Here is a 13409-nt window from a genome sequence, read left to right as displayed (position 1 = left end):
AAATTCCTATATATAATTACTGTCATCCAAACTTATTTTACCATACAGTCATTTCCATAGGAAATTTCAAAGTCCTAATTCCACAGGTAATACTCCAGGAAATCACTGGCATAACAATAAAATTGCCTGAGGATGCTAATTTTAGAGATATAGTAAAAGAATTTCAAGATATTATGATGAAATGCTTAGGATAAAGAAAGAAAACAAAACTGATGACATGTGTTTAAAAATCCTAAGCATTTGAGAGGATGGTGCTATTAATGACAAAAACGAGGCAACTCAAGAAGAGTAGATTTGAAGGAAAATAGTTTTGGTTCAGGGATATTAAATAGGGAATGCAATTTCCAGAAAGTAAGAGTCAAAAGACATTAGAAAAGCATCATGTTCCAAGAAAGATTGGATTGGTTCTGTCAGTCCTCAGTGGTGAATAATCAACTCACAAAACAGGGTCCTAAAGAGAGACCCTAGGCAAGGCAAATGTCTCTAATGTCATAATGCATACCTTGTCACATGCAAAGGCCAAAAGTAGCAACATGACTTCTCAAGTTGATAGAGTCCAGACTAATTCAGTCTATTGATTCCTTGGTCACCTTACTCCACTGCTCAGGAGTCATTTTGCCACTGACTGAACATTGGATCACAGGAGGCAGCTTACCACATTGGTGACCTAATCAAAAGCAGTTGCATAAATAGCAGCTGAAAAAGCCAAAATCATTGAACTCAAAGAAAGGAAGAGGAAGAGGAAACTGGTGGAATGGGGAGGAGGTTATGAGTTGCTTTTGAATATTTGAAAGTCTCTTACATGTGGAAAATAAAGCACAAGTACTCACCATTGCTCAGAGGATTAGTTTATGCCTTCCAAGCTCTGAGCCCCGTGCCCTGGGGGAGTTGAGTGGAAATGATCTAGCCATTTTCCCAGGCTGTGCAGATAATCAGAAGTAGAGACAGTGAATTAGAACACTTTCCAGTCTTCTTCCAAACCCACAATCCTAGCCTACTACTAAACTCTTTTCTAAACTCTTTTCCTAGTTTTGTCTGTCTACAGTAATCTCATCTGCTACCCTAAATCAGTAAGAAATTTAAAATGCACCTTCGTATTTACCTACTGTATGAGTCAGTTTTCCATTCCTGTAGCAACATACCTGAGAAAAAAAACTTATAAAGACAAAACACTATTTCAGCTCACAATTATGGAGTTTCTGGCCTGTAGTGAGCCCCATTTGGGACAGGGGTGTTGGGACTGCAGTGAGACTAAGCATGTGATGGTAGGACGTGTGACCAGGGCAACGTTGTTCATTTCATGGCCAGGAAGCAAGGAGAAAGAGGAAGGGTCTGAGGTCCCAGAATTTCTTGTGGAGTCGGTATGTCCCCAGTGACCTACAGACTTCACACTAATCTCACCCCATAAAGGTTCCACCACCGTCCAAAAGTTCCACTTTGGGAAAGAAACGTTTAACTCATGGGCCTCTGGGGACCTTTGAGGTCCAAATTACAGCACTCACCATGGCCAGAAGCCATAAAGGATGACTCAGGAACTGCAGGCTTGAAGAAACGACATCTGCCCCTTCCATGTCTTCAATACTCAACAGTGACAAGAAGGCAGTAGAGGAAGGTCACCAGCTTCTGTGACCCCGTCCTGAAGGGAACTGGCCTTTCCCCTGACTCTGAATAAAGATCAAGCCTGTTACTCCTTACTTTGCAAGCTGTAGTGATGTCTTCTGAGAGACAGATGATTGCCGACAAGGCGTGTTTCTCCTTGGACCACTTTCTTGATGCGTTCATATGATTGATAGAACCCAGGAAAGGCTTTTTGATAAAATCTAGGAAAAGCCACCTGGATTTTGAGATATAATTTGAAACTTGGCTGCTGTGTGCAAGCTAAGAAGAAGAAATAAAGTTAACCAGAAGAGCACAAAATTGAATATATAAAAAATGTTCAAACTTCGTAATTGCATTCACATAGGAACATGTTTGCTTTCCAAGAATAACAACTAGCTATGGTTAGCTTAAAATGGCTTTCAGAGTAATCTGTACTCATCTCAGATAGCAATCTCAGCAATCGACACTGAGGAAAACACATTGTTTAAGCATATTCTCTTTGTGGAGAATATGTTTTCACTAGCACTGTGTTGCTGGAACCAGACAACCTAGGTTCAAATCCTAGATTGGCTTCCAGTGGCTTTGTGACCATGACCTGGTCACTTTACCTCTCTGTTCTTCCCACTCTTTGTCTGTAAAATGAGGATGATGCTATTATTTTCTTCACTGGACTACAATATTGAAAGGATGAAGCAAAAAAACACATTTATAATACAAGCAAAACAGTGCCTGGTACATAGTTAGGCTCAGTGAATGATTGTACTTATTGCCCCTATTGCTTTAAAATGACACTGGGGGAAAGATCAGAGCACTTTTAAAGAGCCCGTGTAATGAAAGAGCTATATTTCTAGTAACTCCAAATACCTCCCTGCAAGGTAAAAGCAAAAATGCATGAACTCGAAGCTTCTGTACCTCTGTTTAATGTAGTTCGAACCAGTAAGAAAAACACATAGCCTGACCAGAGGGCAATGCTTGCAAATTAAATCAATTGGCATTAATGGAACATTTTTTTCTATTTACACTGTAAAAATCAACATCAGGACCTGGTAAAACATATGTTTGGGTGAGTAAAGTTAAAAGCTAAGGAGACTACTAAACTTGTAACTTGACTTTTATAAATTCTATCTTTTGCTTGGAAGGTTGCTTAAGAAATATGACAACAACTCATGGAATGATTTTCTCAATGCTTGTATATATTTTTAAGAAGGGAGAAAGCTTTGCTTTCAGGATATATTTCTTCACTATTCTTTCCATGGTTTTCCATTTATTTGGCCCATTATTAAACAATTTATAAACTTTAAATTTATACAAGTATTCAGTACTATATGAACTTTGCAAGAGCAAGCAAATGGAAATTTATGTTTAATATAAAAATAGCTACCAAAGAGTATAAAGTTTCGGTTTTAAAAGTTGAACGAATCCTAGAGGTTTACATACCATGGCACCTATAGTTAAAAATGCACACTTACTACTTAAAAATTTGCTAATTGTTTAGATCTTGTGTGTTCTTCTCACATATGAATAATAACGAGGGTAAGTGGAGGTTTTAGAGATGGCTATTTTTATGGCCTAATGTGGTGGTGATTTTATGGGTATGGACTTACCACCAAACTTCAAGCTGTATGTATTAAATATTTACAGCTTTTTGTATATCACTCACTCCTCAATTACGTGTTTTTTTTAATTCTCTCAGTTTTTGCATGTATGATTGTGTTGGGTGCCGTTCTGCACGCCCTACACTCATAATGCATTTATATATAAAAAACAGATTCATACAGAGAGTCCACCAAAAAAAACATATACATATTTCAGAAAGAGAAAAGTAGTATGATGCTTTTTTCAGCAGAGGTGTCATCCTCGTGTAGGGGACTCAAAAGGACTGCCCTGCTGATCCTTAGAGAGTAAAAATGCGTGTGTGGCAATCACAATGATCAAGTTTATCCAAGCAGCAATTCATCAGACTAATAAATGTCTGGAAGCTAATGGCCACCACTTTGAACACCCTTGTAATTGTAGAAGCCAAGATAACACCAGATTAATATCATGCTGTCCCAATAAATGTAGTACTAAAGTATTTATTTATCTAAGTTTTTCTTTCCTTAAAAAGCATGTAAACATTTTTGGGTGGAATATATATATAAAATCCAAACACTTTCAAGGTAGCTGTATTAGGAATAGCATTTGTACTATCTAACCCTTACGAATGTACCCCAAACTCAGTGAAGGAACATAAGTTAGGCTTGCTTACATCTGGTGTAGATCAGGCCACTCTCCAGGGCAGCAGTCTGCTACGAGGGGCTCAAGGCTTGAGGTTCCTTCTATCTCTCTTCTGAGTCTGCCCAAACTCATGGGCAGAGGACAGAGAAGAAATGAGGAGCAGCCGAAGGGTTCTTCGTAACTTTGGCCCAGAAATAGCCCCCATTACTTTTGCTCACATCCCGCTGGCCAGAAAGTAGCCTCATGTTCAGCCTCCCTGCAAGAAGGACTAGGAAACACAGTAGAAGAACATGTAGATATCAGTACGCACAGAAAGGATCTGCCATAGTTTATTCTCTGGCCACCAAGTGTCTACGTCCTTCCCTCCTTCCAAATGCAGAGAATGTCTACATGTCCCCCAAAGGAATCAGCCTCACATTCCATACGACCCCTGCACTCAGCTGGAAGGTTAGGCCTTTCCAGCTGAGAAGTCCTCTGTGTGTGTCTGGCAGTGACCTGTTCTAGATCCATTATGAACTAAAATGGAAGTGGTTTATGAATAAAACAGGTACGTTCTCTCTCTCTCTCTCTCTCTCTCTCTCTCTCTCTCTCTCTCTCTCTCTCCTCTCCCTCTCCCTCTCCCTCTCCCTCTCCATCTGTCACTTTCTTTCACATGTATACACACACACACACACACACACACACACACACACACACACACACATTATCCAAATGGTGTAACAGCAATAAGATAACTACCACAAAAATTCCCAGTCAGAAAAGGGAAGAATGGGAAACACAGCAGTCACTGAGACAGAGTGTGGCCTGGCAGATACCGAAGGTCACTCTCTTGTGGCTGGCATGTGCTCCTTCTATGGCCTTGGCTCAGCCTTTGGGAGTCTTAGGGGCCTTCTGTGCTGCAGCCATCAGCTCTTCCTTCTAAGCCCTCCCCCCGACCAGCTCCTCCTTGGCCACCATGAGTGGAGGAGCTGGGCCACCTGCCTCCACATGGGCCTGCAGCTCGCCTCCTGCTAGCTGGGAAGGTCTTCCCAGTCTCCAGAGACATTTGGCATATACACTTAAAATTTTCAATGCTACAGTTTTATCAGGATAAGATTTTTAGCCCCTCAAGAAATTGATTGGCTACTACAGGTTTCCAAATGTATGCCCCCATTTCCTTATTCTTTTTATTCGTGTTTAAATTTTAGCCATTTCTTACTTGGGCTCATCTCATTCTAGAAACACCACGACCAATGTGGCCAAGAGTAGCCAAAGCCCATGGAGTACCTTCCAAGCTATCGTAACTGTTGATATCACCTGATCTTTTGCCACAGTAAAACTTGGAACTTTACCTTCCCAATCACTGTTATTAGTTCCTTTGACATTAACCCTCTGACTATTGGACCAGTACAACTGAGTCCTTGTTAGAGCATCACCACCTATAGGCCACCAATTTTGGTATCAGTCAGGAAAAGGTTTTGTTAGTTACTGTAATAAACATCCTCCCAATCTTGGTGACCCATAAATAGATCTTGCTGAGTACCTACTACATACTACAATGCCTTAAAATAGTTGTTAAATACAAACACTGCGATAGAGATATATAGATAAATGGTAGATAGATACACAGATAATAGAAAGATAGATGCACATAGGTTAGTTTGAAATAGTTGCATCTCATATTATATATTCATTATATATGTTATATATGATGCAGTTCACATTAAGGAAATTAGAGTTTAAAAAATGAAAGAATATGTCTAAAGTCACGCACTGGAATGAGGCAGATCCAGGATCCAACCCAGAGCTATGACACCACCTTCATTTATGCCTGAAGAATTCCCTTGGGAGAAGCCAGAGCAAGGGTAGACTTCATCTTTTTATCTGCACTCACTGAAAAAAAAAAAAAAAACTAAAGCCTGAAAACTTCCCCATAGGGTTAAATATTTCCTCTCTTTCCACTATTTTATTCAAAGATATTGTCCCTATCCATTGCATAATAATCTTTTTAGGTGACCAAAAATTCTATAGCTTTTGAAATAATGAGGTTTTTGTCTTGAAATGTGTTTGCATAATTCTGCACAGTGACCATACTTAATGGCTTTTGCCTATGCCAATATTTCTATTCTCTATTGAATGATCTATTTAATTAATGTTTTCTAGTTACTTGAAGGATTGCATTATATAGCTATTCATTAAGTCTAGCAAAGGCATGCACTATTCTGTGTTTACTTTTATGCAAGGTTTGACATTAACTATTCCTGATGGGAATGTACATGATGATTTAAATTGCTAAAAACTTTTGATTTGTCTGAAATAAACTATATTTCATTCATTCAGTATTTATTAAGCATCTCTGTCTATTAGGTACTGAGCAAGTCCTATTTGGAGAAAAACCATAAATTATTTTTTAAATTTCCATTTTCAGTTAACAGCATTTTAAATTGGCTATAATTCACAAATTTGTGTGTGAGTGTGTGTATGTGTGTGTGTGAGAGAGAGAGAGAGAGAGAGAGAGAAAATAGCAGTTGAAAAAGGGATGAAAATAGTAAAATTTATAATACTTATAAACTAAAATGTCAAAAAATGTATGCTGATTGCAGACTAAAATGTCAGAGGTTTTATTCAACTACATAGGCAAAATTTGAAAAATAAGTGGGCTTCCTAGAATTTATGATTCACAGATGGAATGAAGTTTAAATAAGACCACAGTGCAAATAACATCACTTTACATACTTCCCCATTTCATAAAAAAATGTACAATTATTTCAAGTTATCATACCAGTCAATGAGGGCCATTCAAAGAAATAGTTCTGTTTTGCAAAAGCAATCCGTAAAGACAATATCATTAGTACGGCTGCTCTATAAGTTGAGGCATAAACTTCCCTAAGTGCTCTTCTTGCTCCCAGCAAGATGATGCCACTTAGTCTCCATGTATCACTTTAAAAAGCAAAAGGAACTCCAAGTAACACGGTGCAACCAGCAGTGGATGAGAGAGAAAAAAGCTATTTAGAGACCCGAGACACTTGCTTTGCATATGCCTCTGTCTGAGGTTTGCAGGACACTGCCATTCTTAACGAGTGTATATGCTAAGCTCTTTGAAATGTGAGTATTATGGGAAGGATCACAGTTGCTTTAAATTATGGAAGTTGGCAAGTGCCTGGAAGAAGGAGTGGGAGGCTGTCTAAACTGAGAAAGACAGTTGCAAAACTTCGTACAACAGCATGAGCTCCAAGCTTCAAACGCATTCTCGTGTTCAGGCGAGCACTTCATTTTTCACCAAGTTGTTTTCTTGCATTGTCCTGGAGCAGCTTTGAACAATAATCCTATTTTGGCTTTAAACATTTTAATGGTTTCTAAATTCATGGGACAACCAAAGAAAGAAAGCCTCATGTTCTGGAGAAAAGTTTGATACCAGCAATGCCCAGAAAAGGTAAGCCACTATTTACTATTTTCGCTAGTTTTTCTCTTTTTTTCTCTCCTGCTTGGATTTTGTCAAAACATGTACCAAAAGAACTTAATACAGTTACTTGTAAAGAAATGGGGGAACTTGCAGAAAGAATGTCAACAAATGATAAATCAGTGGCTAGAAATCCTCAGCAGCAATGTTTTCTCTTACTTTCTATTCTGCTTGACGCATGAGGCTCTGTGGAATATCTTTGACTGTTTGGAAAAAGCCTTTTCTCTTAGAACGTGCAGGAAACCCTCAAAATCTCCAGTATGATGAACCCAGCTTTGATCAGGGTGCTGCTGATAGGGTTGCTGGTTGTCAAGGTCAGAGTAGCTGTGTTTTCTTATTTCATTACATGCAACTCGACTTCGGGAGTCACGATTCTTCTCACTTAAACAACTTCCTCACAGATTTTAATAACATTCTAAAACTCCTCTTAATCATGGTCGCTATGGTTTACTGGAAGCTCGTTTTGCAGAATATTTTTGTAATGTTAAATAAATCATTTGACTTTTCCTTATAATGATATGGGAAGTTACACACAGGAAACGTTACACGTCCTTAGAGGAAAAAATTAAACCCAGCATTCCTTAATGCAAGTCACAATTGGCAGATAATGTTATCTCAGGAGCGTGGCTGTGCCTTGTCAACTGTACCTCGTACATAGGTAGGACAGCAGAGAATTCTAAGACAAGTCCTTGTTTTCCTAGGCATTAGTCATATGAGAAGCATCTTGCGGTTTGAGGTGGGGAGCATAAGTGTGCAGTGCGACACTTCTCTTTCCCTGAGAAGTTCTCTGTTATCAGTGTTCCCATCTTCCCAAGGCAAACTTCCAGGTGCAAAAAAACCCAGATATCCACTGAGATCCGCAAATCCTTCCTGCAGGCTAAGAGCTTTAACAGAGCCCACATTCATTCCTGCACGCACACATATGTGCTCACGGGCAAAGGTTAAACATCTCTGTGGGTTTGATTGAGCTCGAGTTCTCCGGGACATTAGTCTGCAAAATGGACTGGTAGAGAAACATTTGCAATCAAGCCATTAGACTGGGGAAGAATGCAAGACGCTGCCTGGAGATGCTGCTCGCAGCCTCAGAAACTCTCTACCTCCACGCTGTACCAGCTGTTGCTCTGTTTCTGGAATATTTTCTTCTTCTGGTTACATAAGGTGGTGGCTTATGTGGTGGCTTCCTCTGTCTCGTGGTCTCAAGAATTAAGGTCCAAAGATGGACATTCTTGGAAAGAAAACTAGACCGCAGGTCTATCAGCTCATTGCACGGCTGACTTGTCTCTCTCCATCTAATTGCTGCTGGGGTAGTGACAGTGCTAATCCATGGTCCTTCTCCTTGCCAAGTCTCCTCAGTCCCTCTCCGTCCTCCTCTGCTTCCAGCCATGCCAGCCCACAGAACATTATGAGAGGGCGCAGAGGGGTGGACAGGAAAGACTACTGCCATCACCTCCTTCCCCATCTTTTCGGCCCACCCCAAGCCAGTAGAGGAAGCCCCCACCCTATCCAGAAAGGGGTCTCTGGGCCCCACCCATGACTTCATCGCAGGCGGTGGGACAGTAGGGATGGCCAGCAGTTGTATGGCGCCGGAGTGTACCCTGGGGATGGGTGTGGCCTAGAAATGCGCAGTGTGGCATGACGTGGCTTCCCATCATGAGCTCCCATGGAGGCTGGCGGCATCGCTGAAAACCAAACGCACCAGGCCCCACCCAAGAGCCCCAGAAGGCCCTGAGAAGGACAAAAACAAAAGGGCGATTCGGGTTGTTAACAGCGCCCCAAGCCAGCTGACTCACTCCAAGCAGTCACTGGGGGGCTTTGTAATGAACCTGGACTGCACCCTGGAAAGGACAGGTCAGGGTTGTCTCCAAAAGGGGGCTAAGGAGGGAGGCCCGCTGTGACTTCAGTATGCATCCTGGCTGCAAAGAGGCCGCACAAAAAGCCTCCTCTGCAAGGGCCAGGCGAGGAGGGTGTTAACTACAAGGCTGCTGGGGGTGGTAGCCTTCTGTCTGGCTGTCTTTGAGCGTGCACCAGGCTGTGGCCCCAAATCTGTGGATGGACTCTGACAAGCCAGGCTCAGAGATCTGTGCCCAAGGAATAGGAAAGGGACACTGTCCCAATTGCATAAGCTTTAACAGAGGGTCCACTTGGTGCCAGACTCTACAGCCAGGCTCTTTGAACATGGTTTGACGAAGAAAAGTCAGACATTTATCAGTGGTGCAGAAAGCCCCATACAGCACCAAAAATTGCCTTGCCTGTCAGCCTGCTGGAGGCAAAGAAAGCTTCCCACAGAGTTGTATTTGAACAAGATCTTGGAGAATGAGCCAGTTACCATGAGAGCCAAGAAGTGACAGGGACACCCAGCAGAGGCTGACATGTGAGGGCACAGAGGTGCAGGACCACAGCTACCCTTGTAAACCAAGTGGCTTTAGGGTAGCAAGGTTCTGCTTCCCAAAGTGAGTTCCAGGGCACCTGGGTTTGGGTAGGTTGTTGATGAAAAAAGTTACCCTGAGTATTTCTTGCTCAAGCAATTTGGGGAATGTGGGAAGCTGGCACCACAGTGGACCAGAGGCTGGGCTCTGAGTTCACAAATGTGACTTCCAGTGGCAACTCCACCCTTAACTGCCTTGTGAGCATGGACCGAGTCGAGCATCTTCTCTGTCTGTCAGATGAGGGAGCAAGCATATCCATCTCCTAGGGGCATCCTGAGGACTACATTAGAAATCCACATAAAGGGCCACTATCAAAGTGCCCAGCATCTAATGCGAGCTTAATAAATGCCAGCTAAAATTAGCTATTGATGCTGGTTCCTTTGCAGTGGGACCTTGCACATATTCAGCTGGTTAACATGTCCGCTTGTACCCCATAAGTGATTAGATTCTGGTGTTTTCCAAACTTGTCTGACTAGGAAATCATTTTTCCTCCCAAAGAGCAACATGCAGATCTTGGATCCCTCCTGGAGAACCATGTGACTTAGTTGGTCCATTGAGTTGAGACTTTATGTCCCTAAAAAATTCAAATTTTTCAAAGACTTAATTGAAATATACTAGTTTTCATCAAGCTCTTCACAGATTATTGTCCCCTATTTTTAAGGGCCAAAAGCCCAACAACTGGAATTCTCACATCTAAAAAAAAAAAAAAAATCAACTTTTGAATACTATTTTCAACTTGTCTAATGAAGAGAAAATTGACAGTGAAGTAAGTTTTTGGCAGTCATTTCATTCTTAAAAATCAGCCGTGGCCTACAGTGTAAGGACCTATGTGCAGAAGAAAATGTGAAAGAGAGGCTCCAGGAGAAAAAGGGTCCTACTTTCAAGGAGCTGTCAACTGAGTGGAGAAAATAAAACATGCAGTCTAATATCATAGCATGTAAAATTAGATATTGGTAGACATAATGGAAGAGAAGTTCAAAGCAAGTAAGAAGTTAAAGAAAACTAAGAATAAGAATAATTAATCACCTTCCCAGATATCTACTGTGTACAAGGAACTGTGTGTGCTAAGTCTTTTACATTACAGCCCATTTATCCTTCAGAGCCAGGCTAAGGTGCCAAAAGGCAGAGCTCCAGAGGGTCAGTGACCCATCCGCAGCCTTTCAGAACCACAGTAATAAGGGAAGTTCCAAAACTTGGGTTCATCTGGTTGTACAACCCTCCCTAGACTCTTCAAGGGAATAGTGTAAAATTTGGCCTTGGGGATGGATAAGGACTGGCAGGAGGCATTCCTGGAAAAGAAAGGAACATCAGCAAATCACAGAAGAGCAGAGCGGAGGGCGTAGGCAGGAAACCGCCCTGGCAGAAAACAGTGCTTCACAGAGAGCACAGAACAATGACCTAGGAGACTTGGGTGGAATCGCAGAAAGCCTTGAAAGCCAAACCTCGATGTTTGGTTTTGTTTTGTTTTCATGAACTAATCAGTAAAGGCTGGCAAACAAGAAAGCAATGTGAGGGGTAAAATGATTTAAGATGATGGATCTGTGCATTGCAGGAAAAGAGACAAAGCTTCTCATTACCAAGCTCGGTTTGTATAAGCAAGAGAGAGCCGGCGCCGAGCCTGCAGAGGCAGAGGGGCCTCCTACCAAGACTCAACCCTCAAAGTGACACCTTGAGCCTCACTAAATCCAGATTCCACGTGGGCCTCAGTTTCTGTGCTGTCAAATGGAAAAAGGTAGAGAGCCGGGAATGCCAGGAGGGGAGGGTTGGCCTTTGAGAGCTCTCAAACTCCATGGAGAAGACAGTCTGAGTGCTTTTATGGAAATAATTAACTATACAGTTCCCTCGCGGTCCACTAGGTTCCAGACTTCTTCATTATCAAGCAGGCATATTTTCAAAACAAATTCAGGGTCTACAAAAGTTTTGTGAGTTTACAACTATTGCAATTACATATTAAATAGTGCTGGCATGCAAAGATTGGGGCAGGGTGCACTTTAACGTCTCCCTAAAGAGAGTCCTTTGTCTGTCTTCCGGGCCGTCTGCCTTCTATAAAATTCAGCTGTCTATCTCTCATGACTGAAAACTTTCACCATTGTACAGCCCTGAATCTTGTAGTGTTGTGAAAGATGGTTATCCACGTAAACGATTTATAACTTCCTGCAGCTTCCAAACAGGTGATAAGCTTTCAGACAATAGGATTAATTATCCACAGATTCCCCAATGCTTTAAAACTGTAGTGAGTCTGACTCTTAATGTACAGACATAAGTCTGCCAGAAATGTCACATTTCTTTCTTTTCCTTTGTTCAGTTTAAATTGGGTTCTTAGAGTCCATGCCAGCAGGAACGTTAGTTTCAAAAGTTATTGGTGCTCTTCCCTCCCCCATCTCCAACAGCGGGATCAGGCACAGGTCCTTGGGCGTCCTCTTTCCCATCAGACATTTCAAAGCCTGTCTCTTTCAAAGCCCCAAAACTGAGAATCAAGGAGAAGGTTAGGGACCAGGCGTCTGACCAGAGCCATGCAGTCTGGGCTTCCTAGGTCTGGCTGGCCCCATGGTACAGGGAAGATAACTTCACCCCAATGCCCTAACCAGGAAGGAGCATTTTTCAAGGTCAAGGAACATGACTCATTAAAAGGACCTCATTTCCTCCCTCCCCAGTGTACACTAAGCCTGTGACCCTTTAAAAAAAAAAGGAAGAAGTGTTAGATTTCTGCTTCCTGTTTTGCAGAACCGAGGATATGCAAGCAGTCGATCAGGATTCTTGAAACGCTAACTCAGAGATGGAGGGTGCACACAAATTCCCATTTCAGGAAACAATTTTGTCACACGCATACTAGGTATTCAATCATCATCAAGGAAATATGTGCTCTATGAAGGGATAATAGCTCCTCCAAAGTTACTCAGTACACAGTCGGGAGAGGTATTTATTGTGATAAATTAGGAATGTTTTATTTATGAAGTGCTTGCTAGGCAGCAGTGCCACACCACACTATTTCCATGTCCCCATTTTTTTTCTTTTAATAATATTTAACTCAGGGCCTTCATACTGAGATACATCCCCAGCCTTTTTTATTTTTTTTTTTTTATTTGAGACAGAGTCTTGCTAAATCACTAAGGTGCCCAGGTTGGTTTCAAACTTGTGATTCTCCTGCTTCTGCCTCCCAGGATGCTGGGATTACAGGCATTCCTGGCTCATGTCCCCATTTATTTTTTTATACAGTAAGGATGGAGCAGACACTTAAAGTCAGGTTGTGCCTGTCTCCAAATCCTATGTCCAAAACACTGCCACTCAGAATTCCAGAAAGGATTCTTAATTTTCTGTTTGGAAATGCTCCTGATGAATCTTTCAGTATTCATTTTCAATTTCATTTTACTTTAAATGGAGATTTGTTTTACTATAAACTTCATGTGATCCCACTTATATAATAATAAACCCTGCTTCACAACCCATCTGCAAGGTGGTGGGTGGGAGATTCAACCCTGTTCGAGAAAGGACAGAAAATTAAGCAACGTGTTCAGTGTCACAGAATTAGAAGAGATCCAAAACCCCAACACCTGCCTCTGTGCCAAGGGAAGGAGGCTGACCCCAACTAATGAAGGGCTAATTATAGAACAGCATTAAATATTTGCAGCTCTGGACCTTCACATGTTGCCAACAATATAAAACCAGAGCTAATGTACTTACCTAAAAACACATTTTAACAGATGCATTTGGCCAGGATTCGACAACTA

At 41.6% G+C, this 13409-nt stretch overlaps 1 protein-coding gene and 1 long non-coding RNA gene across 3 annotated transcripts in view; one reads left to right on the top strand and one right to left on the bottom strand.

Annotated features, from left to right (window-relative positions):
- The window catches only part of LOC134471394 (uncharacterized), a 118821-nt gene extending 118165 nt beyond the window's left edge, over positions 1 to 656 (bottom strand). Inside the window, exon 1 of the long non-coding RNA XR_010040853.1 lies at positions 503 to 656. This is a non-coding gene — a long non-coding RNA (uncharacterized LOC134471394). The remainder of the gene's footprint in view (positions 1 to 502) is intronic.
- Positions 657 to 6757: 6101 nt separating this feature from the next.
- The window catches only part of C1qtnf7 (C1q and TNF related 7), a 95820-nt gene continuing 89168 nt past the window's right edge, over positions 6758 to 13409 (top strand). The window contains exons 1-2 of one of the 2 annotated variants that reach the window (XM_013146572.3): positions 6758 to 7228; positions 11234 to 11413. In XM_013146572.3, the coding sequence (XP_013002026.1) occupies positions 11404 to 11413 (10 nt within the window). In that variant the 5' untranslated portion in view covers positions 6758 to 7228; positions 11234 to 11403. The remainder of the gene's footprint in view (positions 7229 to 11233; positions 11414 to 13409) is intronic. The other variant, XM_003464371.5, reaches the window with a different exon arrangement.

This window comes from Cavia porcellus, unplaced genomic scaffold (genome assembly GCF_034190915.1).
Source record: "Cavia porcellus strain 051 isolate PalLab524CR breed Dunkin Hartley unplaced genomic scaffold, mCavPor4.1 scaffold_18, whole genome shotgun sequence".
In the NCBI taxonomy this organism is placed as follows: domain Eukaryota; kingdom Metazoa; phylum Chordata; class Mammalia; order Rodentia; family Caviidae; genus Cavia; species Cavia porcellus.
Note: the sequence above shows the minus strand (reverse complement) of the source record. Positions and strands in the feature narration are given on the sequence as shown.